The sequence below is a fragment of the Daphnia pulex genome, chromosome 9 (genome assembly GCF_021134715.1).
Source record: "Daphnia pulex isolate KAP4 chromosome 9, ASM2113471v1".
NCBI classification, from domain to species: Eukaryota; Metazoa; Arthropoda; class Branchiopoda; order Diplostraca; family Daphniidae; genus Daphnia; species Daphnia pulex.
The window spans coordinates 6663869-6690912 of NC_060025.1; the positions used below are offsets into that span (position 1 = coordinate 6663869).

At 42.2% G+C, this 27044-nt stretch overlaps 5 protein-coding genes across 15 annotated transcripts; 3 read left to right on the forward strand and 2 right to left on the reverse strand.

The window, feature by feature from the left end:
* Positions 1 to 736: 736 nt before the first annotated feature.
* LOC124202533 (RNA-binding protein PNO1-like) lies at positions 737 to 3007 on the forward strand. Its single transcript, XM_046598890.1, has 3 exons — positions 737 to 2404; positions 2510 to 2647; positions 2700 to 3007. Exons 1-3 carry the CDS (start codon positions 2047 to 2049, stop codon positions 2939 to 2941), a joined length of 738 nt encoding a protein of 245 aa, XP_046454846.1. The 5' UTR covers positions 737 to 2046; the 3' UTR covers positions 2942 to 3007.
* On the reverse strand, positions 3000 to 15828 carry LOC124202525 (putative mediator of RNA polymerase II transcription subunit 26). Of its 3 annotated transcripts, XM_046598875.1 has the most exons (11): positions 15374 to 15828; positions 15256 to 15292; positions 15075 to 15186; positions 14848 to 15010; positions 6555 to 6938; positions 6032 to 6469; positions 5889 to 5956; positions 5746 to 5824; positions 3920 to 5663; positions 3597 to 3859; positions 3000 to 3535 (listed from the first exon to the last, which is right to left on the reverse strand). In XM_046598875.1, exons 2-11 carry the CDS (start codon positions 15261 to 15263, stop codon positions 3111 to 3113), a joined length of 3684 nt encoding a protein of 1227 aa, XP_046454831.1. In that variant the 5' UTR covers positions 15264 to 15292; positions 15374 to 15828; the 3' UTR covers positions 3000 to 3110. The 3 variants fall into 3 exon arrangements, with proteins under 3 accessions (XP_046454831.1, XP_046454830.1, XP_046454829.1); XM_046598874.1 differs by having other exon boundaries at positions 15256 to 15827; XM_046598873.1 differs by lacking the exons at positions 15256 to 15292; positions 15374 to 15828 and having other exon boundaries at positions 5746 to 5823; positions 5891 to 5956; positions 15075 to 15216.
* On the forward strand, positions 7114 to 14754 carry LOC124202524. Its single transcript, XM_046598872.1, has 2 exons — positions 7114 to 13141; positions 13202 to 14754. Exons 1-2 carry the CDS (start codon positions 8360 to 8362, stop codon positions 14633 to 14635), a joined length of 6216 nt encoding a protein of 2071 aa, XP_046454828.1. The 5' UTR covers positions 7114 to 8359; the 3' UTR covers positions 14636 to 14754.
* A 515-nt stretch (positions 15829 to 16343) lies between the features above and the next one.
* On the forward strand, positions 16344 to 17811 carry LOC124202531 (S-adenosylmethionine sensor upstream of mTORC1-like). Of its 3 annotated transcripts, none has more exons than XM_046598887.1 (4): positions 16344 to 16530; positions 16620 to 16804; positions 16865 to 17088; positions 17158 to 17811. In XM_046598887.1, the coding sequence occupies exons 1-4, from the start codon at positions 16390 to 16392 to the stop codon at positions 17565 to 17567; spliced, it is 960 nt and encodes a 319-aa protein (XP_046454843.1). In that variant the 5' UTR covers positions 16344 to 16389; the 3' UTR covers positions 17568 to 17811. The 3 variants fall into 3 exon arrangements, with proteins under 3 accessions (XP_046454843.1, XP_046454844.1, XP_046454845.1); XM_046598888.1 differs by having other exon boundaries at positions 16346 to 16530; positions 16638 to 16804; XM_046598889.1 differs by having other exon boundaries at positions 16390 to 16530; positions 16617 to 16804.
* LOC124202528 (dihydropyrimidinase-like) lies at positions 17584 to 26116 on the reverse strand. 7 transcript variants are annotated; one of them, XM_046598880.1, is made up of 16 exons: positions 26025 to 26110; positions 25813 to 25917; positions 25210 to 25466; positions 24858 to 24944; positions 22830 to 22916; positions 22031 to 22125; positions 21865 to 21938; positions 21693 to 21764; positions 21575 to 21613; positions 21200 to 21507; positions 21006 to 21119; positions 20117 to 20349; positions 19258 to 19594; positions 19026 to 19181; positions 18696 to 18951; positions 17584 to 18213 (listed from the first exon to the last, which is right to left on the reverse strand). In XM_046598880.1, the coding sequence occupies exons 3-16, from the start codon at positions 25444 to 25446 to the stop codon at positions 18119 to 18121; spliced, it is 2190 nt and encodes a 729-aa protein (XP_046454836.1). In that variant the 5' UTR covers positions 25447 to 25466; positions 25813 to 25917; positions 26025 to 26110; the 3' UTR covers positions 17584 to 18118. The 7 variants fall into 7 exon arrangements, with proteins under 7 accessions (XP_046454836.1, XP_046454837.1, XP_046454838.1 ...); XM_046598881.1 differs by lacking the exon at positions 25813 to 25917 and having other exon boundaries at positions 26025 to 26116; XM_046598882.1 differs by lacking the exon at positions 25813 to 25917 and having other exon boundaries at positions 25210 to 25484; positions 26025 to 26116.
* Positions 26117 to 27044: the final 928 nt, after the last annotated feature.

A 27044-nucleotide genomic window follows, 5' to 3' on the forward strand; every position in this document is an offset into this window, starting at 1 on the left:
ATAAATAATTTAATATTTATATATTTGTCTAGTTATGCAGTACAAAAGTTCTCCCATGAGACAGACTCTCCCCCCAAGTTGAGATGCGAGAATAAGCAGCTAGGGAAACGAAAAGGCGAAAAATACCCACAAAGAGGGGAAGTTGGTGTAATGTAAACGATGACGCGATTAACATAAAAATGCCTTGCGGGTGTGGTACATGAGCACATTTAGAGCCTCTTTCCACTTAATCGGTGTTCACAATCAAGATAAAAACCAACTCAAAAGGGAGAAGAATTTGACACGACCCAGTCTTATTAAATATCAATGATTTTAACTAACTTTATGGACTTACCAATACAAGTATTATGGCCTTCAGCTGCACTTCTATAACAACCGAATCCGATACATTTCAGGGGAGGACTGAGACTAGACTGGGCAAAAGGGGAGGGGAAGAATACTAAACACGAAGCCTCTTCTGTCTAAAGCAAGTTCCAAGCCGTCGAACATCGACTAGTTTTTTTCTTTCTTTTTTTAAATCTCAAGTGTCTCGACGACACACAACACAAAACCCATGGTAGAATCAAGTTTCAGCAATATAGCTCAGTGACGACTGGAAACGGGAAGTCGGAGGACATTACTGGTTCAGTAGTAGTTTACTCACGACCGGACATTGATGTTCAAAAGATTGATTTACAATATTAGATCGCGCAGCATTTCGAGTCGAACAAAAATAACGACACGAAGTCATTCATCTCCTTTCCCTCTTGTACTTTAAGTCGAAAACCGGATGCTTCAGACTAATAGTCTTATGCATATTCCAGGGAAGAAGCAACCAAAAAAGGGGGCCTTATAAGGGTAACGGCCTGTATATGGGGTTCTATGCGGTTTTCACGGTCGTGTTGTAACTTAACACGAACGCGCCAACAGATAGCCCACGAATACAGCTTACAGTTAACTAGGCACAGGCTGGTATTCGTGACAAGAACAAGGCCACCATTCGCATAGTGATAGATTATTTCTTAAGAATAAATTGTTGCAATCAGGTTAGAGTGCCAACAGGTTTTAAAAGCTTCTCACTACTACTAAAACTAAACACACTTAAAGAGGAAATTAAATACAAGCCTTTAAATACATACAGAAGCAACTGGGATGAGCTGAATCAAATGAATCCCAGTAAATAATCCCAGCAATAATGACCGCTCAGACATATTCACGCGACTTTCAGTGATTTCTGGTTTGACGTCTGATGATAAAAAAATCAGTAGAGTAAAAAATTGACAGCTAGTGACCAAGGTCCTAGTCACAGTTATAACATGGTATGAGGATGGTTATAGATATAATAGAAAGTCCGCCCGACTCCGCTTTGTGAATTAATAATAATAAATACGAGGCCCCAGCATATTCAAACCAATACTATATTTTCTGAAGAAAGAATGAAGAATGATTACTTCATGAAAAGACACAGCATTCCTACACGAGAACTTTTCCCCCGAATTCAATTTAAAAAACAAAGTTGTCGACAAGAAAAGTCGAAAAGCTTATTTCTTATATGGTATTGGATGCGCTTAGAATTACCAAACCAAAATAGATAAACCGTATTACACGGCTGAGAGCAACGTAAAGCTGAAACTGTTTCCCACCTCCCAAGAGCTCGACGCTTCAACGAGATTACAAAAAAATCCCGATTCCATTTGTTTAGTTTTTCTGGATTTTTCGAAAAGGAGTCACACCATTGAAGGTTTTTGAGTAGGCTATTATGGAACATTCAACGATAGTTTCGTTCAAATCTGAGCTCTTTCGACGTCTCGTCATGAGATTATAGGGGTCACTTCTGATTTTGATAGATTGAAAAAACAAAAAAAAAAGCAGGAAGGATCAAGGATTTGTTTTTTATTTTGACAAAGACAAGTTTTTGATAAATACCGCTAGGTGTCTTTAGCCGATAGTACAGCCGTTACTCGTTAGAGAGAGCTCAGTAAAAATAAGTTTCGTCTGCCCACCCAAAGCTTCTTTTGACTTTTCTGAGTTCTAATAGATACACGTGGTAATCTATCTTAAGTAACAATGGAAGTCAGTAACCAAACAAAGTCTAGCAGTGATTTTGTAAAAGTGCCTAAACGCAAAGCTGCGAAACGCAAAGCTATTCAGCCTGAAAATGCGGAGAAAAATGAAAGTACATCAATGGAGGTGTCGGAAGAGACTGCTGTGGATAGACCCGCCTTCCCCCCTATCAAGAGAGAAAAGTTGGAGAACGGAGTCGAAATACGTAAAATATCTGTGCCTGCTCACAGATATTCTCCATTGAAAGAAAATTGGATGAAACTTTTTACTCCTATTGTTGAACATCTTCATCTTCAAATCAGGTTCAATTTGAAGAATCGCCAAGTTGAGCTTCGAACATGCAAGGACACTAAAGAAATAGGTACAAAATTACATTTGTGTTTAATAATTCTGTTTGTTTTTAATTGGCAAAGAGTTTTTTTTTTACTTGAATTATTTTATTTATATATTTTTATCACATTTACAGCAAATGTTCAAAAGGCTGCTGATTTCGTGAAGGCTTTCATCTGTGGGTTTGAAGTAGAAGATGCATTGGCTCTGATTCGTCTTGATGATCTCTTTGTTGATTCTTTTGAGATCAAAGATGTCAAATCATCTCTTAAAGGTATTAAAGTATTACTTTTAAGTTGCAAACAGTGGCTAATGTGTTTTCTTAGGTGACCATTTGAACAGAGCAATTGGAAGATTGGCAGGAAAGGGTGGTCGGACAAAATTCACCATTGAAAACGTAACGAAGACAAGAATTGTTTTGGCTGATCAGAAAATTCATATTCTTGGTTCATACCAAAACATTCAGATTGCTAAAAGAGCTATTTGTAATCTTATTTTGGGCTCCCCTCCTTCTAAAGTTTATGGTAATTTGAGAGCCGTTGCTAGTAGGTCATCTGATCGTTTCTAAAGACTTGTTACACTGTACAAAACAGACTATTGGCATTTTCCAATACACTTCAATGAACTCATGGTATAAAATTGTATTATCATAAAAGAAAAGTCGCGAGGTTTACTACAGGTAACATGTGGAGAAGCTAATAGTTAGCAGAAAGTTACTGCTAATAGTTAGAAGCGAGTTACTTGGGAAGAGTCGAGGAAAATGATTTAGGAATGCCGAGATTAACTACCCCACAGAGACTAGGGAACCCCGTCGTCGTCCCAGACTTCCGAAGAGCTGCAGCTGACATAATAGGTATGGCTAAGTTATTGTGACCATTGCAAGACGTCAAATTGGATGCGGGAATAAACTGATTAATGCCCATTGATTCAAGTTTAGAAATAACATCCAGTCGCTTCAAGTCGACTATAGGAATATAAAATTCGCTGCCAGATGAAGTTGCTTTTTCCATCGATATTGCAGTAGGTTCCTTACAACAGGAAGACTGAGTTGATGAGGTCGTATTAGGAGGCACCAAACTAATCTCGGTAGTGGATCGATTTTGTCCAGAAGTTGCTCCGTTTTTGGTTTGCTGGTTAGTGTTCACTGAACCAGTGCTCATATCTAGAAAATGAGAGTAATATTAATACTAGAAATAAATTCCAATAGAAAGCTCGAAAGTTACCTATTGGTCGTATTCCAGCAGGTGTCGCTTGTTGGGTGGTTGTAGATGTTTGAGTTGTAACAGAACCAGATGTGCTTGGTGCTGTTGTGTTCGTGGTCTGTCCATTCACGTTGCTAGCCCGCGAGATAGGGGAATTAACTGCTGCCTGCTTCGAGCCCTGGTTTCTGTTAACGTAAGTATTACCGGTTGGCCGCGCTACAGTGGTGTGCACCTTTCTTAGGTGAAGCACCAAATGATTTTTAAGGAGCGATTGAGAGTTAAACCTAAAACGAACGAAACCATGGAAATTCAGAAAATTGCAAATTTTAGAAATTAATATTTACGTTTCGTTGCAAACTTGGCATTGCAAAGGATTGCGTTGTTGCGGTACAGAATCCGAAGAAGTTGTCAAGTCAACGGTGATGGGACGAGAGGTTCTAGTAACGTTTATCACAGAATTGGTGGAGGCATTGACAGATTTTGAAGCAGCGGAATCAGATCCTGTTTGGTTTTCTTTATTCTTGGCAGGTGTAATTGTTATGTTGGGATTACTTAAAAGTGAAGCAACAGACGGTGTCTGAAGGGACTGCACACTGGGTTTCGTTGACGAGCCACCGCCACCCTCCACGCTTTGAATAACAGGTAAGCCTGTTTGTTTCTTCTGTACGATCAACACTTCACAGTCTCCACTTTGCTGGGCTGCAGAGACCGCTGTGGAGACATTTGCAGAGACAGCAGTGGTTTCTTCAGTACGCGCTACCTTGTGAGCAGGTTGACCAGCCCCCGGTGATATTCCTCCCTCAACTACTAAATGACGTTTCTGACTGACAGGTCGATTAAGTGCGTTCGCAGCTGTTTGTCCTTGGTGTGATGGAGCTGGCAAACGAACGGTCGATGAAGTAGTAGCTGAAGTGGTAGACGTCGTCAGTATGCACACACTATTGAGAGACTGAGGATGTGGTAGGATAGCCACAAACGCCTGTCGTTGTGGAGTAGGTGGTGGAAGACGGACAGAGTTTGGCAATGCAAGACTAGAGGCAACGCGAATTCCTTGGCTTGGAAGCGTTATGGCTTGCGGACGGAGTTGCGTAGTCGCAACTGGCGGTCGAGTTGTTGCGACCTGCAACTGGACATGTTGAGCCATAGACGTCTGCGGTCGGTTAGAGTAGTGTGGAAAGGAGTTGTTGGTATGTACGACTACCTGGTTATAGTTGCCTTGTCCAGCCAACTGATGTTGGATAGGGTTGGAAGAGGCCATCGGCGGAATAGAGTTAGTGGTGATTTGTTGGAAGTAGGCGGAAACGGGGGGAACGTAAATTGTGCCATTACTGTTAGAGAGCGTTATTACGGAATTCATTGTAGCCCTAGTAGATTGATTGGGTTGGACAGCTCGGCATGACGCATTGTAAGATTGTACCGGGTACTGTATTCGTGGTGGAGTTGAAAACCGCTGAATGTACTGAGGAGCTTGAGTTTGAGTATATGTGTTCGGTTGCTGACCAGTTCCAATCTGTTGATACGCCTGTTGTTGCGGTTGATACTGCATTGAGCTCAAATTTGGATGCTGTTGGGGATACTGTTGTTGGTGGAAATGCGTTTGTTGTTTTTGTTGCTGCTGCTGTTGTTGCTGCTGCTGCTGTTGTTGCTGCTGTTGTTGTTGCTGCTGCTGCTGTTGTTGCTGCTGTTGTTGCTGCTGCTGTTGTTGTTGCTGCTGTTGTTGCTGCTGTAGATGTTGGTGTTGCATCTGCTTTTGAAGGTGTTGTATTTGCGGGGTTTGTTGTTGCAGATGTTGTTGTTGGTTCTGCTGTTGAATAAGTTGTATTGGTGGGGTTTGCTGTTGCAGATGTTGTTGTAGTTGTGACTGTTGTTGCAGAAGTTGTTGCAGTTGCGGCTGTTGTTGCAGCTGTGGCTGTTGTTGCAGTTGTGGCTGTTGTTGCAGTTGTGGCTGTTGTTGCAGTTGTGGCTGTTGTTGCGGCTGTTGTTGCGGCTGTTGGTGCAGATGTTGCTGCAGAAGTGGATGATTTTGCTGTGGTTGTTGTGGTGTCTGTTGTGTTGGAAGTTGTTGATTTACTTGTGGCTGACGATTACCTATATTATGCGAATTTATTAGCAACCCATAATTAAATTAAATTATTATTATTGCTTGCAATAATAAATAATTGAAAATCACCTTGTCCGTGAAATGGGTATACTTGCGTCATCAGTTGCTGCTGCGTTGGCGCTGAAGAAGTTTGCGTTGTTTGGGGCACTATGACCAATTAAACCAATGCTTATTAGAGTAACAATATAATCAGTGAATTACATTTGATTCGTACTTGGTACAGTTATTTCAGGCGGTGGAGTTGGTTGAGATTTTTTCAAAACTTGCCGCGGTGTTGAAACTAAAAAAGCAAAGCAACAAGTTAAAAATTTAAAAAATGTTAAAATATAAAACATACTACCAAGAATTGAATTACCTGCTTCGATTAATGCTTTCACTGGAACAGAATTAGCAGTCGATCGGTGGTCTGTGATGTTAAGATCCTCTAAATTTTGTTCCGGTATGGCTACCATAGCTTGTGGTTTGTTTGAAGTCTTTGATGGTGAAATTGGAGACTGAATTGATACAGATTCATCATCGTCTTCAGAACTGGCACGCAAAAAAGAAGGTGACAAAAGTGACTCATATGGAACTAGTCGCAATTGTCCCTTCGATTTCGGTAGTTCTGCTTCCTTCGGCGTAGAAATCGATTCATTTTTATCATTATCTGACACTTCCTTTTCATCGACCACCTTTTCAAGTTGATCTTCAGGCTTATTCAATTCAACTGATGCAGTGGCATTTTCTGTTGGAGGAGTTTCCGGAGTGATCGGTTCCGGAAATGAAATATCAATAAGAGATGGAACTGGAAATTCTGTTAATTGATAAAAATACATAGAGATATTTATCAAGGTAAAACAATACATAATTAAAAAGGAAATTTCTTTTGCGAAAATTACCAGAAATGCTTATTGAAGCGGATGAAGACCCAGATGTATTCTTGTCAGGTAAATGAACTTCAGATAAAGGTTCTTTCGGGGCACTTGCAACAGTGTCAGGAACAGAGTCAACTGAAGTTTGATTCAGAAAATTGATCTCCTCTCCCAACTTTTCAATGAAAGCAGGATCTAGGATATTAGAGTCTCCTTGGGGTTCCACTGTTGCTGGGTTTGCTGATGCGATTGTTTCACTTGAGGTGCTAGCTGGAATTTCACTAATTGGTGAATTTAAAGGGCTAGATGATTCACAACTGCCTGGCCAAGTTAGCATCTCTTCCTCTTCCAACGCCTGCCTTTCAGGAGCTTCCTTATTTTCACAAGGAGTTGAAGCTTCTGGTACCACACCAGATGTTAGGAATATTCCATTCCAACAGACGACGACGAGATCAGGGCGCCGCACAACAACACCGGCGCACCTACGCGACTATTGCCTTGGGGGCCCCCGATAGGTGGCCCCAAATTCAGTCGTTGGTCCCCAAATTCAGTCGTTGTTTCCCTACCCCCCTATTGTTTATTCCCCCCCAATTTACTGTACAATATTCAGTGTGTTAAAATAGACGAGAGGTAAAAGACACGGTTTTGTTCGTGTCTAATTTATTCAACTTGGAAACTGTAAGTAAACGGCCCGACACGCCGAACATCCCTATTACATTTTCTACATGGTCCTTCGAACGGTTTTTAACCCAGTGCATAACCGTGTCCTCCCTCTCAAATCACTCAAATCAACTCACTCAAAACTCAAAATTGTGAAGCCGGTTGGGGCTACACAATTCTAGACCCCCCAAACGTTTATCTTTGTTTCTTTCTTTTGTTGTTGGGTGGTTAAAATCTGCCCAAACTAAAACTACTAAATTGTAAAAACAAAAAAGACGTAGAAAAGGGGGGAACCTATGCCCAAAAATTCCATTTTTTTTCTTTCGACTTTTTTGTGCCTTTCGTTGTCGGGCTAGCCTGAGGGGGCGGCCATTGAACACGCCGTCCCAACCTCTGGCCCATAGATCGGCCTGGGCTAAACTACTGGGATTTCGTCTCCTCTTTTCATTGCACGTGTGTCCTCCCGTATCCATTCTTCGCTTGCTGATGGTATCGAGTCAGAAATAATCTTTCTCTTTCTCTCAACATTCACAGAGGAGCCGAAAGGTCTCCAAAACAACCGCTAAATACAATTATTGAATGAATATTCTCTGTCCATCTGTCCTTCCTTAAAAAAAAAAAGAAAAAAAACCCTCTTACATAGGATCCCGAAACATCGGTGCATCCAAACGAAAAAAAAAAAAACTATTTCTCTCTCACGCTCACTGTAGTGGCACGCCGCAAGGGGCGCCACCAACAAAAAAAAAAAAAAAATTATTTCTCGCTCACGCTCAGTGTAGTGGCACGCCGCAAGGGGCGCCACCAAAAAAAAAAAACTTTATTTCCTCTCTCGCAAAGTGTAGTGGCACGCCGCAAGTGGCGCCACCAACAACAGAAAAAAACCAGATTCACTTAATTGAGTCATCCAGCCCGGATTTTTGCAGGAGCCTGGGTATTACCCTAGCTCCAAATTTAAATCGATTCTTTTTCAGATACATCCAAGGGATTTCAAACAAAGTGGAAACAAAAAACGGAAACTCATCCGTTCCACGAAACCCCAAGGAAAACAGGAAAAGGAAACGGGCAAATCAGTCGATAAGTGATCGAAAAAAAAAAAAAAAATTAAATTAATTCTCTATTTCATCTCCTTTTCCCCAGTCAACAGCTCTTGAAGAGCTACACAACCAGGAAGAATGGTTCAGTCAATGAAAAACACAAGGTCAGCCACCAAAGGCCACATAACAAGAGCAATAACCCGGATCAACGGATTTGCAAATCAAGTAATGGCCCAAGAAGATGTTAAAGAACTAGAAACCTTAGAAACAAGATTGAAAAGTCTCTTCGAAAGCTACCAAAGCGCAACAAAAGAAATCAAGGAGAAATTAATAGCGACCAAGGCCGCGCAGGAGGAGATTGATGGGGATCTGGACACCTTTCTCCAAGTTCAAGATGAAGTGTCTGGAGCAAGATCAATCATCAAGCAGAAGAAGCAAGAATGGTTGGACGACGTGAAAGAAAAGCAAGAGGCAAAGAAAGAAGAGGACAGAGACAAACGATTGTTAGCGCTCTTCCAACAACAGGCAACAAGCCAAGCAGCAAATCAAGCGGCAAATCAAGCAGCAAATCAAGCAGCAAATCCAGCAACAAGTCAAGCACAGATGGCGCAAATTATTGCCCAAATCATGGCGGCCATTCCGGCACCTCCCGCGCCAGTAATCAACGTGACGGCAGCACCAGCCCCAGCTTCAGCCGTACAGTCGATACGATTGCCGCAGCGACAAATTAAGCACTTCAAAGGAGACGTACTGGAATGGACCCAATTCTGGGAATCCTTTAACGCAGCTGTCCACTCTTCATCTCTTTCAAACGTCCAAAAATTCGATTACCTCAAGGAATATCTTAAAGGTGAGGCGTACCTGTTGGTTAACAATCTTGAATTAACAGATGCGAATTACCAAGTCGCAATCGACGAACTGAAAAGGATGTACGGGAAGACGGACGTTCTAATCGACGCGCACATTGAGAAACTGGATGCCTTGCAGCCCGTAAAGGACGGGAACGACGTTCCAGCTCTGAGGAGCTTCCAGCTGAATCTCCAATCGCACATTAGCGCGTTGGAAACGTTAGGAGTCCCCACAAGTTCCTTTGGCGGACTCCTCGGAGCAAGATTAATCAAATTAATTCCTACCAGGCTCCAACAAGAATGGGCAAAATCGCCAACAAACAAATCAACGGACATCGAGATGGTCATCAAATTCATTGGAGATCAAATCGACGCGGCCGAAAGGTTCAACCGAATCAAAGGTGTGGAAAAGGAGAAATCGTCTCCAGCTCCTAAACAGCCCAAACCGGCAAATCCACAGCCGGCAACAGCATCACAATTGGCAGTAGGAGCCAAAGCAAGTCCAGCTCCTCAGGTTAAATCCGCCTTAAAAAATAAAAACGTTAAATTTAACCCAAGTTGGATTGTGTGCGAAAGGCCCTGCATCTTCTGCAGCCAAATTCACTGGCCGACAAAATGTCCGAAAGGGCTGACGGAAAGGAAAAAGATAATCTTTGATTTGAAAAGGTGCGTCAACTGTTTTGGAGACAAACACGCGCTGAAGGATTGCACATCCGCCCGGAACTGCAACAAGTGCGGAGGGAGGCACCACACCGCTCTCTGCGACAAAGGAGACGTCAGAGTCACCAATCCCACAACAGCAGCAATAATCGTGGCCAGCGATCCAACTTTGACAACCACAGCCTGTGCAAGCAGCTTTGGACAATTGATGCTGAAAACGGCAACAGTCATCATCAGCGGCCAAAACGGTAACGAAACAAGAGCGATTTTATTTGCAGACGACGGAAGTCATCGTTCTTGGGTGCTGAAATCACTCTCATCGCAACTTAACATGAAGACAGTAGCGGTGGAAAACATCAGCACAAGAGTGTTTAAGAAAAAGGAACCCAACAAGCCCGAAATGACAAAAAACGTCGAAATGCAAGTAAGGGGCACCTGGCAAGGCGCCCCAAAAGTTACACTAATGGCTTTAGAATCGGATCACATTTCAGATACCGGCCCGTACGTAGGATCCGAATTTGCAAACAGCCTCTGGATCCAAAACGAAAAATTGGCCGACGACAGATTCGAGATGGCACACACCGAAGATCAGCCAATTGGAATTTTAGTCGGAATGGACCAGATGTTCCAGATCATGTCGAATGAAGCCGCCATACAGAGTCCATGCGGATTGCGCGCGTTTCAAACGAAACTCGGAAGAATGATTGCTGGACCATCTCAAGAAGCAAAATCGAAGACAGGAACTCAAGTAATCCAAAATTTAATTTTAACATCAAGTTACCCGATTCCACAGATTACGTCAACATTCGCGACAAGTAGCCAAAAAAGAAAAATCCTTTCAACTCAAGCAAACAAAACTCCGATGGAAAAGGAGACTGGAACGGCCAGTCCCCAAACTACGCCAATAGGAGCGTCATTCTCAGATGCCCCAATCGGATCCAGCGGAGAAGAAGATAGTAAATGGTTTGAGAAGGAAGAACAAGTTGCTGCTAATTTCGACCTTTCTCTTTTCTGGAAAATAGAAAATTTTGCGAACCTTGAAGGCGCTGATGCAGTGGAATCGGATGATCGCTTCGATTTCTTTGACGAAAAAATAACGAGATGGCCAGATGGAAGATACTGTACACCGATCCCTTGGACAACTGACAAGTGGAGACTTCAGAAAAATCTCCCGTTGGCCACCGGAAGAGTGGAAAGCACAATAACAAGATTGAGAAAAAATCCAGGAGACTTGGTGAATTACCACGCAGAAATCCAAAAGCTCATCGACAGCAAATTCGTCGAGGAGGCGAACATGGACTACGAAGAACTTCACACCTATCTCCCACATCATCCGATCTTCAGAGGCGACAAATCAACGACGAAAATCAGACCCGTCTTTGATGGAGCAGCAAAAACGAAATTCGGCCCAAGTCTGAACGACGTGTTGGAGACCGGACCAAATCTCAATCCGGATCTCCTATCAGTGCTAATACGCTTCAGAAAGTACGAGATTGCCTGGATTGCCGACATTGAAAAGGCTTTTCTAAACATCGCCCTGCAGCCGGAAGATGCCGAAGCAATCAGGTTTTTATGGCCCAGGGATCCAGCAGTGGCTGGATCGCCTCTAATTGCCTACAAGTGGAAGAGAGTGCCCTTTGGCCTTAGTTCTAGCCCCTTTCTCCTACGTGTTACAATTAACAAACATTTCAAATCACTAAAGTCTCGTTTTCCAGAAACTATTCAACAGCTGGAAGAAAGTTTGTACGTTGACGATTACCTCGGCGGAGCAAACAATTTATCAATCGCCAAGAAAAGAGTCGATGAGACGGACGAGATCTTTAGTGACGCCCAACTCAACATGAGAAGCTGGGCAACCAACAACGAAGACCTCAAACAACACCTGAAGGAGAAAGGACTGTCGAATCAAGTCGTAGGCCTACTCTCCCCAGCCTTGGACGGCCAACAGAAGGTGTTAGGAATCCGGTGGGACACCGGATCCGATTCGTTCAAATTCGACCCAGCATCCATCATCCAAGCAGTGGAAGAAGTGGGAACGGAAATCACCAAAAGAAAGATACTCAGTATCTCGGCAAGAATTTTTGATCCAATTGGATTTTTATCTCCCACTGTACTTTTATTAAAGATTATTTACCAGAAGCTCTGGGAAAAGGAGATAGGTTGGGACCAAGCAGCTCCAGCCGATATCCAAAAATCTTGGAAGATAGTGATGACTGGTCTCGCCGATTTCACCGAACTACAAATTCCACGATGGATCGGACTATCCGAAAAAGTCACTTCTCACGAAATTCACGTCTTCGGAGACGCTTCTGAAGCAGCGTATGGAGCCGTAGCCTACGCCCGACTCCAAAAAGGACAAGAAGATCCACTCATCATCCTACTGGCCAGCAAGACGAGAGTTGCACCTCTACCTAAGAAAAAAGTAACTTTACCGCGTTTAGAATTGCTGAGCTCACTTTTAGCCGTACGTTTAGGTGAAGTCGTAAAAAATGCAATGCAAGTCCAGTATTGGAGAACTATCTACTGGTCAGACTCCTTGGTTGCACTAGGATGGATTAGAGGAGAGCCGAACAAATGGAAACCATTCGTCCGAAATCAAGTGGAAACGATTCGAAAATTTTCACAACCCGAGTGGTGGAGACACTGTCCAGGTCTCCAAAATCCGGCCGATCTTGCCTCGCGGGGAGCGCCAGCGCCAACGCTGGTAACCTCAACTCTTTGGTGGAACGGCCCGATTTGGCTCAAAGGAGAAGAAACGGAATGGCCAGATTCTCCCAACGACCAAATTCCACAAACAATCCAGTCCGAAATGGAATCGGAAGCTAGGAGTACGACGGTCAGCACAACAGCAGCCATCGCAATTCCAACAGCCTCCGTCGACTGGAATCTCGACAAAATTTCCACCTGGAATCGACTGTTAAGACGTACAGCCTGGGTCTCACGATTCCTCAGCAGGAGTCAAAAGAAGCTCAGACCTCCCGGTCCAGAACGAATGGAGTCGATAAAGGCAATTGGACCAGATGGAAAAGGAAGTGGAAAAGTTATCCGGATTACAAGATTATCCAGAGAGGAGCTGGATGAAGCGGAACTAACGATCTACAGACAGCTCCAACGAGAGCGGTATCCTAAGGCGTTTGAATCGCTACAGTTAGACAACACAATCCAGCCCAAGGAGAAAATCGCTGCACTTTTTCCAATCTGGGACGCCAGAGACCGTCTCGTTCGAATCCATGGGAGAGTATCACTTGCCCTAAGAGATAGGAACATCGATCCCCCAATTTTGCTTCCTGCATCACATATAGTAATCACTTTCTTAATTACAGACAAACACGAGTCGCTACTACATGCAGGAGCAAAGGTGACACTATCAGAGTTGAAAGAAAAATTCTGGATAGTTAAAGGACGACAGCAAGTGAAAAAGATTCTGTTTACTTGTGTGGAATGTAAAAAACTGACATCGCCACCATTCCAGGAACTAGCAGCCCCTCTTCCTTTAAACCGACTCAAACATGCGCAATCTTTTCACGTTACAGGAGTCGATTTCGCTGGACCACTGCTGTACAAACCAGCACAGCGAAGGAAGAAAAGGAAAGCTCCACCAAGCGTCCAGGATCCGACGCCAGCAGACGATCCAACTGAAGAGCGAATCGAGGAGCCACCCGCTGAAGGAGACGCTCCAATCGAAGCTCTAATCGTAGGCGAAGAGGATTCAGTCGAAGAAGATGTCGAAATCCAAGACATCTTAATAACAACAACTAAAGCTAAGAAAACGAACCATCTTAAAAGTTATGTTTGTCTTTTTACGTGTGCAGTCACTCGAGCGGTTCACTTGGAACTACTACCCGATATGACGGCGCGTTCCTTCTTACTAGCCTTTCGAAAATTCGCAGCTAGACGAGGACCCGTCTCAGTGATGTATTCGGACAACGCGCAAACGTTCCGATGTGTCGACCGATTCCTGAGAACTATTCACGCCGATCCCATCATTCAAGACTTTCTCGCGTCCAGAAAAACCCTTTGGATATTTTCCGCCAGCCTAGCGCCATGGTGGGGAGGATTCTGGGAACGGATGGTGAGGAGCGTCAAGGATCTGCTGCGACGCTCCAACGGTCGAGCCTGCCTTGACTACATGGAACTGGAAGCGAGTTTAGCAGAAATCGAGAGCGTAATCAACGCCCGCCCACTCAGCTATATTGGGGAAGGAGCTGACGATCCACTTCCGATAACTCCTAACCAATTTCTAAACAACAGACGTTCTACTCGTGCCGATCCGGAGCCAGCCGTTAACTTGCTGGATCCTACATCGACCAGCATCGTACTACAAGAGATGGACAAGAACAGGAGGGAATATGTCGCTGACATCTGTGCTAGATTCGTCGACGATTATCTACTCCAACTAGACAACTTCCACTCCAAAGGAAAATCCGGAAGGAAGATCCGCCTAGGAGAAGTCGTTGTTATCCACGACGAACACTCCAAACGACTCATGTGGTCTACCGGAGTAGTGAAGGAACTGATTCCAAGCCGCGACGGACTCATCCGTTCTGTCATGCTCAAGATTCCAAATGGTAATTTAATTAATAGAGCCATTCAATGTCTTCACCCTATAGAGCTGCGAGAAGATCTCGCCGAAGACGTCGAAATTGGAAATCCGGAACCGATCCAGGAGCCGGAAGAGGATCCAAATCCAACTCTGCCAGAACCAGAAATCGATCTCGCTATCGGAGACGCTATGCCAGCTCCCGAAGAACCGGAAGACGTCGTCGAAGATGTCGAGCCGGATGCTACGGGCTCTGGTGGGGAGTGTGTTAGGAATATTCCATTCCAACAGACGACGACGAGATCAGGGCGCCGCACAACAACACCGGCGCACCTACGCGACTATTGCCTTGGGGGCCCCCGATAGGTGGCCCCAAATTCAGTCGTTGGTCCCCAAATTCAGTCGTTGTTTCCCTACCCCCCTATTGTTTATTCCCCCCCAATTTACTGTACAATATTCAGTGTGTTAAAATAGACGAGAGGTAAAAGACACGGTTTTGTTCGTGTCTAATTTATTCAACTTGGAAACTGTAAGTAAACGGCCCGACACGCCGAACATCCCTATTACATTTTCTACACCAGAAGTACTTGCTGCTGTGTCATTACTATCAATAATAGAAATTGACGATTGGATCCTGGAATCTGGATGTTTAAGTTTCAGATTCTGTGAATTTAAAGGAGGAATTTTGATTTTTTGAAGTTTTACAAAAGGAAGTTGAGAAAATGTAAAGTCAACGGCATGCTATAATAAAATAAAAAAGTATGTATTATATGCTTTTTAAGAACTTTTATATTTATCCTACTACCTTAGCATGATGGTTTTCAAAATCATTCCAGGAAGTAAATTTCTTATTTTTACATCTTACACAGGCAAACTGTTCTTTTGTTGGATACAATGATTCACCTCTAGATTCTTGTCTAAATAAGATCATTTATAGGTAATGAAGCCTGTAATATTTTTGAGAAAATAATAATTTATTTAGTTACCTTGACATAATTGAATCCTTCTTGGGGAATAAATACTCTTTTGTGATTAAAAACAGATTTAGATTAGGGTGCTGCCACACACAAAATTTCCAGCAATAACAAAGCTGGAATTACTAACTTTTCAAATTTTGTAGTGGGAAATTGTGTCTATGCGCAACACCACCTAGTGTTTAAATTCTTCTAAATGTGACCGAATCACCGAAAACGTTTTTTTGTTGTGAATATCTCTCAACTTTTTTCAGTACACAGAATGTCACCAAGCTTGACTGACTCTAGACGTTAATCCTCGGAAATACTAGTGAAAAATTGTCTTCAGATTAATATTCCCAGACTGCACAAAAAGATTAAACTCGGAAACTAGCGTAGCGTCCCAGCTTCTAGTCTCAGCTTCTAGACTCGGTTAACAACTCCACTCAACTCAAACCAACAAAAACCGGAATCGGCTGGGAATTGCGAATGCAAGGGAGGGACAGAGGGGGATGGGTCGAAATCCAACAGAAGGACCAATGAGAGAGTCGGAAATATGAGAAGAGAGAAACTTGATGAAAGAGACTAGACAAGAGATCAAACCGAATCCGCAGCAGCAGCGCCACTCCGCATCAACGGCAAATCCGCTGGCAATCCACACCGGTCCTATTGCCTGGAGCTAAGACGCTAAACGGGACGCTCATAATAAAGACCTACTTAAAGCCCCAGGGACTTTACTGTGAATGGTTCCAAATTTAGAAGAACGGGAAGTAACGTCTTAACGAAAGCAGAAGGGAAAGATTCAAACCTTTAAAGGTTATCTGTTGTTGATTATTCCGTTTGAACAATGAAATAAATAAAACTTTACAGTATATAACGAAACGAATAGGAATAGCCATTTTGTTATTTATTTTTGGAACCATTAGTGGTATCGCGCAAACGTCAACGAACCCGCAAACGGTTCGAGTCCAAAATTTTGAATCGATCGTTACATTTTAGCACTCAAGGACATGATCCGAACCGAATATGAAGTACTCCCAGGAGAAGTGACTTCGTGATCCGCGGCGAACTCGAACCGAATCCAAATGAGAGAGACCTCTAGCGGCTGATTCCTTTTTGTTTACAATATTTTAACCCATATGTTTCCACAGATTCAAAGAGCACACCATGTCACAGCAGTCAGAAGATGGAAAGGTATTGGCTGACATAATTAAAAATGTACACAGACGATTGCGACAAGAATTAAAAGAAAGTGGTGATCCCGAATCGTCCTGGATAAATCATTGTAGAAATGAAGCCCGATTAAAGGTATTTATTATAACTTTTGTAATGATGTTGCTTTGTTGAAGTTACAATGGAGTAGGCTGCAGGTTAATGCATTGATGTTTTTATAGTAGTTACTCTTTTTATGTAAGGAATATGCAAAAAGTATGCACCAACTTGCTACTGAACACTGGGAACGACTCAGGGAATCCAACCCAGACACATCAAGAATTAATTGGACTTGGTCTTTTCTTTCAAATTACTTTTTGGGAAATGGATTTGAAATCCAAAGACAGAAATCAAAATTAAATATTGATTGGTAACTTATCATAGGAAAAAGAAAATTTTCTGTCAATTAATTTCATTTTGTTTTCACTAGGCCAAAACTGATGTTAAAAGATTCAAAAATATCAGTGCTGGATGTGGGAAGCTGTTACAATCCATTTAAAGAATTTAAAGAACTAGATGTCCTACCAGTAGATTTATGTCCAGCTCTGGAATCTGTCTACCAGTGTGACTTTCTTACAGTTCCAGTGGGAGAAAAAACTTTTTTAGAAGACCAAAGTGTGTTAAGTTTGGCTTCCAGTAGCTTCCACTGTGTAGGTAATAGTATTGTACTTTGCAGTATATAATGTTATTTCTTTTTCTTAACACCATTCTGTCTGATTGCAGTGTTCTCCTTTCTGCTGGAATACTTTCCATCTTGTAGTCAACGATGGACTTGCTGTGAGAAGGCTCAACAGCTCTTAATGGAAGAAGGAGTACTTGTCATCATCACTCCTGACTCCAAGGCAGCTCATTCTAATTCAAAAGTTATGAGGAGTTGGCGAGAAGCTCTAGAAGCTATTGGGCTAAAGCGTATCAAATACGAAAAACTTTTGCACGCTCACTGTATGGCATTTCGCAAGACTTCCATCGATCCACCCACATCTGAAGATCGTCAACTTTTGGCATCGAAAATGTACATCCCGCAGGATTTCCACAGTCAGAGTGATTCGGAGCAAGAGGAGAACGACCACATCAAATTTACGGAAGAAGAGTTAGCTGAAGGATTCACTTACTTGCCAATGTTAAATGATTGAGAAATACATCCAGTGATACAACCAAATGTATGTATTTAACGAGAGCTAAAACGTGCACACACAAAAGAGGAGATTGAATCGGAGTGTCAAAATTCAGATCAATGCTGTTTCCATTATACTTTTCTAATTAAAATAGCACACGCGGCAGGTGTTGAGTCGCGCAGAGAAGATCACATCACGAGTCAATATAAAAGATTATTAAGCCTTCAGGCTAATAAATGTTGGCGGAGGCGAGAGGGATTTATTTTTAAGGAAAAAAGAAACAACCACGTCACAATCTTGTGCGGTTCACGAACTGATACCATAAAATGCTAGAAAACAAGCGATCCCGTTAAAATTTGGATTCAAATTCCGTTTGAAAAGGAATCAACACTGACCAAACAAAACAACCTTACAATGCAAGTGATGTGAGTAGTTACCGGAGGTATGGGAGTATTGGGAAATAGAATGGTAGAAAGAGTAAAAAATAAAATTATAAAAAAAAAGCTACCCTTTAATCTAAGAAATGCTGAAGGGGATCCGAATCGATTGAAAGTTGCCTGTTTCACCATCTACCAAAACGGTCCCGAAGACTTTCCACCTGGCGGGTTCTTTACGTGGATCGAATTCTTCTTACCCTTTGCCTCTTCTTCGACATCAGCCATGCCTAGAATTTAAATAAAAAATAAAATAAATTAGGGAATTTTCTATCAATTAAGTGGGTAAACACAGACACGGACAACATTGAACCGTACGACACACGAACAGACAAAGTGCTTTGTGATGTCAAGCAAAAGTAAAAGATTTGTTAAGTTTGGACCAGATTGACAATGTGCTCACATATAAATAAACGAATCAAACAAAAGCCAAACAGACAAGACAGGCTATTTCATCTATTAATGATGAACCTGAATGGCTGCGAAGTTTTCATGTCTTAGCGCGACTACCACAGGCCAGTTGAATGGCCTCCGGGTGGCGCTTTGACTCGAATCGTCGAGCGTTTGTTGTCCGATTCATCCGCCGGATCTGAATTGGTTATCATCGTCAACATTTGTTTCGCTCAAATTTTAATAACTGCTTATTTTGTTTTTAGAAGAAGTGAAGCGGGCAAAAGAATACAATAAAAATAATTAAAGTTGGTAGTTTTACTTGGATATTCGGCGCTGAGAGAGAAAGTCGTGTCCTGCATATTTCTGCCACCAGAACTGGTGGGCGGACGAGTGAAATGCTGGTGAGCAACGAAGCTGTGATCAGCAGTAGGAATGGCTTCTTCGACGCCATTGGCCGACGCCAAGCTGGACTCGGAGGCTTCGCCGTTGGTGGCCGATGGCTGGGCAGCTGCCACTGCAGTATTGCGCACAGCAATGACACGGCCTTCGCGCTCCACTTTAATCAATTGATGAACCTGTCCGAGAAAACCAACCCGTCAATCAAGCAGATTTTTTTTTTTAAATTAAAGTCAGACAGAAAGAAAATTACCTTTTCGCGCTCGGCGACAGCGTCATAAACGAATGGGGCGAATGCTGGAGTAGGAATGAAAGATCCGTAGCCCTGGACGGCCTTCACTTGGCCTTCATCGACTGTAACGCGACCGTTGGCAATGACATACTCGGGGCCTCCTCGGCAGGTCATTCCCTGTAAAAGACAAAATAGTAATTGAATGAATTATCTTTTCAACAGAGAAAAATATTTGAAAAATTAAATTATGTACCTCGAAAATGTTGAAATCAACAGCCGAGTGGTGGGTAGCTACCGAGATGGTATGCTCCAGTTTAGGATCCCAAATGACGATGTCGGCATCTGAACCGACATCAATGCACCCCTTTTTCGGATACATGTTGAAAATTTTAGCTGCGTTGGTAGAGGTGACGGCGACGAAGCGAGACGGATCCATTTTGCCTGAGACGACTCCTTTCTCCCAGACGAGTGACATCCGCTCTTCGACGCCATTGACGCCGTTGGGAATCTTGGTAAAATCACCTTTGCCCATTTCTTTTTGGGCCGTTGAGAAAGTGCAGTGGTCCGTGCCAGTCAAACTCAAATCATCACTGGGATTTATAAAGAGAAAATAAATTAATTATTTAGTTTTGAAATTAAAATTTCGATTGACAATTTAAACGTCACCCCCCCCCCCCCTAAACCCTCCCGACCCGTTTTCCAGATTATGATTCAATTTCCACCTTGAAAGCATATCCATCAACATTTCTGGAGTTTCAGGGTTGGGACGGAGCGGTGGGCTGGTTAAAAAGGCAGCCCCGTGACTCCACGAGCCTTTGTCGCCTTGAGACGCCGTTGCTAAGGCAGCGGCCGTCACTTCGCCGTATACAACTGCCCCTTGGTGACGTTTATCGGCCAGCACGCGGGCACTGGCCGGACCAGTCATTTTCACCAGGTAGAGAGGACAGTTCACCTAGGCAAACAATTCAGTTTCGACCAGTTAGGAGGAGGGATCCGATTTAGGATTCCATCCGAGCCGTCCGTCCAGTAACCCCTTCCAACCACAGCACGTGACCGATCCTCCATGTTTAAAGCCCAGCAGAGGTGAAGAAATGAAATGGGAGGTTATTTACTTGGCCAAAAGATCCATCAAATAATCGGGGGTCGAGGCGTCTGGCCTGAGCGGAGGACCCATGACATGGGCAGCCGCATGGCGCCAGCAGGTATGCCAATAATTCCTTCCGTCTGTGGCCAGGGATGCAGCGATCGGCTCTCCGTACACTACAATTCCCTCGCGCCGCTTTTCGGCTATGACCTGGCCAGCGCTCTTCGACATGACGTGCACAACGTACAACGGGCAATTTACCTAGCACAAGCAAAATAATAATAACGACAAAATAAAAATAAATAAAATAAATACAATCATGCAAAACAATAAGCAAGAAACACAAAATAAAAAAATTTAATGAAAATTATTTTTAGCAGCATCTAATCATGATTTCAATAACTTAAAAAAAAAAAACCACAACCAAATTAAGCGAATATGAATTCAACTAGTTTAAGTAGGCGAGCGCAATTTAGGAAAAGGGTGTGGTTTTAATACGAGCAAACGCAATAGAAATGAAATGAACTGTGAACTCAATCAAAATAAAAACAGTTGAGTGAATTAAAAATGTGTCTACACACTGTCGGACAGTAAAAGACAAATTATGGGCCGGTACATTAAAAAGTGGGGGTGGGGTGGGATTCTGACTTTGAATCGATAACAACCGAGTCGATTCGGTCGATTGAAAACAGTAGACGGTTCGACGTGTTTGTGTTGAATGGGCGTTCAGGATGGAAGACCCGGATGGGAGTTGCGTTAAACCGATGATAATTTTTATTATGCGTATAAATATATAATATATATCTAGTGCACTTGATAGACCGACTAAATTTATTTAAAAACTATAGAAATTTTATAGACTAAATAAATAAATAAATAAATTTAAAAAAAGAATAGGCTGAAAAAGAGTAAAGAACCTGATTGGCCAAAACACAAGCGCGATTGACGGCTTCCGCCTCCACCTCTTCCGGTCGGGACAATTCGTGCCCCTCAGGCCCAGTGACACCAGCGGCCAGTAGTTTTTTGCAGTTCTATTGTTGTTTTTTTCAAATCACACACAAATTTTAATTTCAAAGTTACGGTATTTTGAGCACAGCTGTGTGATGCATACCTCCTTGATTATGTCGCCGTTTTCAGCATGGACTTGAGCAACGGCTCCCAATTGTTTACACCTTTCAAACGCCTCAAACAACTCCGTGTCGTCCAGCTGCCAAAGGTCCTTGTAAGCCATGAACATCTTGAAGGAGTTGATGCCGTGATCTCGGCAGAGCTCTTCCATCTCTTGTTGGACTTCCGGTGACCACCAAGTGACCGCAACGTGCAGGGCATAATCACAGGCTACTTTGTCATCGGCCCGCTCGCGCCATTGTTTGTAAGCCTCAATGAGCGATTGTCCCTTGCTCGGAATGACAAAATCAACTAATAGAAAGAAATTTAAGTTTAACCGGAATACATATTTAAAAAAGATTTTAATTTAGCAATTTACTGATGGTGGTTGTTCCTCCAGCCAAGGCTGCTCGCGTGCCTAGAAAACAGAAAATGAAATTCAAAAATATGAATTCATTTGGTATGGTGATTTAAAGTCCATCAATCTTTGAATGTACCAGTGTAAAAATCATCGGCCGTGGTCGTTCCCATAAAAGGCAACTGGAGGTGAGTGTGGGTGTCGATACCTCCTGAAAATGAGAAATGCACACACAACATTATTCAGACAAAGAAACTCATGATTTTAAATGATGTGAGAAGAAAAACTGATGCATAGCAAATCAGACAGACCTGGAATGACAAACTTTCCTCTTGCATCAATCACTCGACTTCCACCAGGAACAATCAAATTGTTTCCAACTTGCCTGAATGAGATGAGAGAGAGAAAGAATTAAAGTCTACAGGATACATCAAAATCAATTACAATATCTGTTGTATGCATGGGCTGTTAACTCACTTGATGACACCCTCTTCAACGTAAACATCGGCATCCTGAATTCCATCAGCATTGACAACTTTGCCATTCTTGATCAACAGTCTATTCTGAGCACTCTGCAAAAACACAACCGTTTTATTTAATGAAAAACAACCTTGGAAAAATGTTGACATATCTCATTTCACGGAATAACTTTTCAACGAAAACTTCAAAATAGACCACCCTTGGAGAGTATTGGATTTCCTATTATTGACGAAGGGGAGAGAGGATGTTTAGGTTTCTACGAGGGAGGTGAAACTAATCAAGTGAATCGACAGCGTAAGCCAAGAAAACCGGAATTCCTCTTCATAGTTTCAACTCCGACCCAGGACCAACCGAAAAAAACACAAAATAAGGACAATGGGGAAAAAATGCAGAGTCACGAGTTTTCCACCCATTAGTACCACTCGCTTTTACTATTGTAAAAGGAAAAACATTTTCTCTTTTTTCGAATATGTGTCTAACGCACTATGCAGCACAGGCAGGCAGGCACGTACAGACGAAATTGAATTTCAAAATAGCTCGGGGCGGAAGAGAAACCGGGGTTCGTGAGCGACACCGTAGACGGTTTTGGCAACCTTTTTGAATGAACCCGGGCTGAACTGGAAGCTCGAAATTGAGTTGTGGAACCCCACACCCGCGCGACCAAGAGCATGCGCACCAGTCCACCACCACCCAAGTGTTGTTTCTTTTTCTTTCTCCCGAGAAGAAAAGAGGTTTCGTGTGATGCGACCATCTGGTTGTTATTTGACGATAAAACTTTGAGTTACGACGGAATTACCTGCAAGTGGATAGGAACTTTGCGCACAGGCGTTGTGGATTGAGCCCTGGCCGCCATTGCGTCGTCTTCTGGTTTGTCGTCTCGGGTCTGTAAGGCAATAAAAACCGCCAATCGTTAGTCAGATGCATCACGCTGCTCAGAGGGCTTCGGGACTGCCAAGGTCTGTCCCGTTCGTGACGTCACGGATCAATACGGCAGACGGAAACTTCCAAGTTGTTTTGTCCACCCTCGTATAACGTGAGTGTGTGCTTTTACAATGAACAAAATTGACTTTCTACCAAAAGACCGCAACATTCGACACCCCCATCTGCAACGCTAGAGTAACCAGCTCATACGTAATAATGCCGTAACCAGCTGTGTATTGTATCGTGTGCAAGTTAAAAAAGAACCACCTTTTCTCAATGTTGTTTCTACAGCTAAAAGCCAACCGGCTGGAAAATCTGAAACAATTAACTATTACGACTGGAAATCGATCCTGTAGCCTATATAACCCCCCATAAGCAACAATGAAATCGTCAGATGAACGAACTCGATGTACGGACGGAGAGAATTTCAATTTCTGTGTGTGAGAAAGGCGAACTTACCACACAAGAACACACACACACACAAATTCACGCGCACGAGATGAGATGAGGAGAAGTCGAAGACTAAAACACAGAGTCAGTCGGGACTCGCCTGAAGCTGAGTGTGGCCGCAGAGGGAAGGGAACCTGAGCTGCTGCTAAGCCTTTTCGACTACGGAGAAAAAGGATCGCATCTAGCGGCAGAATTTGAAACTACTACTGTTATATTGTGCACCGGCGATAAACATGGGCGGGGTTGCGTATGGCCTCGGGAGTTATGCTATTAATAAACAATGCATAAAACACCTTCTTTCTTTTTTTCATCAATTCTAATGATCGAGAACAACAAAAATTGTATATAATTACGCTTTCGTCTGTAATACGTGGATCTCCTTAATTATTTAACTATTATTCGCACGAACCCGTCGATTAGGCCATCTAGCATTACGTCCGTTCTCTAAAAACACGACGAATGAAAATTCTCCCGAAAATTCGAACGATCAATCACCGAAGCGTCGTATACGTCGTTTCAGCTTGCGCAGTGTGATATGCTTTAAATTAAATGCATTAATAAAAAGGAAACCGTTTCATTAAGACGAAAAACATTCCCGGAAACGGATGTTGATTTTTTTTTCTTTTTGGACGACTATGGCGAAATGAAATGTAAGCATATGGCCGGAGAACTATGCGCTGAAGAAACTCGTTTCCTCCTCTATTTCGACTCGTCCCTCCGTCTGAAAAACTACCGGCGTTCTTCTTTCGGTTGGTGTGGCGCTGCTCTTTGTCTTATGCTTGTCTTAGTCTGTCTAATTCCGACATCTGCTCACAAGACTTTCCCTTTTGACTTTTCCGATACTCCATCATTGGCTTCTTCCCAGCAAACGTGCTGAGAAAAATACAAAAAAAATAAATCTCGTCGACCGAAATGTGGCGTTAGAATAACATTTAAGTATTTCTACGTTTCCTTTTCCAATCCTTCTTATTACAGTCTTTGGACACACAAGGATAAATTCGATGGGAAATTTTTGTTGTTTTATTTTTTACTTTAAGACGGTTAACATTTCTAGAAGTGGACGCGTGAAACTGCCTTAAGCAAAAGCTATAGACCTCTAACTTTTTTGAACAAAGAAAAGAAATGGTTCGCCCTGTAGCCGGTAGTCTCGTCCAGAACAAATACATATGACCGAAATTCCGTCATACCTCTTCAAAAAAAATAAAATCATACAAAGACTCACCATGAGTTTACACAAGTTGGGACGAAGGAATCGTAAAAAAATAAGCAAAAAACAAATTTAACTTTCGGGGTATGAGATCACCAAGTAGGCTATACAGTAACTGGCTTTAAGGAAGGAGCTTGTTTAGTAGAGCGGAAACTACGAATTACTATGTGGAAACATTTCTTTCTTTTCCTCTCTACATCATTTTCTAAAAGAATTTTTAAAATAGGAATTTTTAAAAGGCATAACCTGGTTGTCTTGAGGCGCGGAGATGGCAACCGTTTTATTTGTTTCCTGTTTTTCTTCGGGCTTGCGGTCATTTTCCTTTCGATTTACCTTGTAAGGTAGAATAAACAAATTACATTAAAATTACATAGGGGCTGTATCTGATATAGATACTGTGTACTATAATTAACTAAATAACTAAGGGACTAAATGAAATAGCTGAAAAAAAGGAAAATCAATATTTCTAGAATCGACTAAAAGAACCCGCGCAAGTGTTAAATGACATACAACGTCATTTCTCTCATCGCTTTTCATTTCTTGCTGATAAAACAAATATAGTGTTTACTATTTACATATAAAGCCGCTATCGCCTTACTTGGTCATTTTTCGGAGTCTTGTTTTTATCAGCTACTGGCGGCGGCGATGGTTGCGAGGATCGCTCAGACGGCAAGTTTGGTGTCTTCATGCTGAATGCGTCTGGGACGTAGCCGAAAAAAGATGTGCCGAGGACGCGAGGTTTTGGCTGATTCGACTGGCTTCCCAGGCCTGGAATACTCATTGCCAAATCTGCGCACTCCTCTTCCTCGGATGGCTTCCTTTTGGACGACGACATTTTTTGGGGCTCAGTTACAACTACGAAAAAAATAATCACTTTAAGAAAAAAAGAAATAATATGTTTTTAGGAAAATGAAGGGGAAACAAAAATTATTATTTGTTATGGGCTAACTATTTATTACGTAACGCTGTTGGGGAGTAGGGAGTGGCGTCCGCAAATGTTTAAATATCAAATAATTTGCTTATAATTGAAAAAAAAAAATAAGTGTTAATGGGAGGCGATCAAGAGTTGTGTAATTTAAAAGAAGAGGGTGAGCGTTTTTGTTACGCGAAAGTTCGCGTTGCCGTAATGAAGTAACACCTTCATTATTTATTCACGAATTATTTGAACTAAGAGTAAATAAAGAACAGATTAAAATTTTACCTTTATTAAAATGAACGCCAAAAAGGTATCCAAATGAAATGAAAATGGAATAAATCGTTGCGCCAGCAAAACACCAAATGAGAATGAAATTCTGAATATTGCGAACTAAGAAACGTTTTTCAGAGATTATATACGCAAACGGCTTATTTGTACACGACTGAAAGTTCGGACAACATGCAAAAGAAAAAAAGGCTTGAAAAAAGGTATCCTACTTGATGAGGGGTTCTTTAAAAGTGCGGTTGGATGACGCGGATAAAATCAACAGTGACGTGATGGAACGCATCAACTAGAGGTGTGAACAACAACTGAAGTAAAAATATAAAAGGAGGAGTGAGAAATAGTACAACATTTTGAAGGACGGAACAGAAAAACTAACATGATGACGAGCACCAGCACCCTCAGGGAATCAACTTATTTTGAAAATTAAACTTCGCTGGCGTTGTGGTTTGTCAACCGAAACGGAAGCTTTGCTCGCTTAATTCGATTTGGTTTAACGTGTAGACTGTAGACTACCTTGCGAATACTTTTCTATAAAGACGTCACAAATGAACTATTGGAATTGTTGAGTGGGGAATGGTGTTAATGTTAATTTTAATTTTAATAAATTCTGAAATGTGGAAACCTATTTTCTATTAACTATGCAATATACGTCGCTTGCCGTAAAATTCACCTTTTGATAATAATGCGTTTAGTTTAACCTCAATTTAGCCTAAGTTACACATACCAGATTTATGGATCCTAGGAGACAGCAGGCTCACACTGAGCTCTGCGAGTCAATTTTTACTCGTGAACAATAAACCACTCCAATTATCGTCAATTTATATTCCTATTGCTTGTAGTCTTTTTTCCCAAATCCAAATTAACCTAAATCACGGTAGAACTGAGATTAATTGCAACTCCGACTAGGATTGAGAAGCAGATCGACGCTCGCTGGACAACGTTTTTAACCTGTAGTGAAAGATTTGTTTGACAAACTACTTCAGCCGACACAACTCGTTCATTACACAATTCATTCTTTTCATTATCACATCAGTTTCACAATGATTAGAATTAACTGTACATGCCATGTGCCAATTCTAACGCTTTCTTTTTGGTTTATTTGCGGATAAAATATTCTTGGCCATAACTTTACATTTTCTTCTAGTGAACGATAGCTCAAGTTTGCCTTTGGGAAGTTTACAATACGGTATATAAAGTCTGACTAGACTTGGCCAGCATACGAATACAAAACT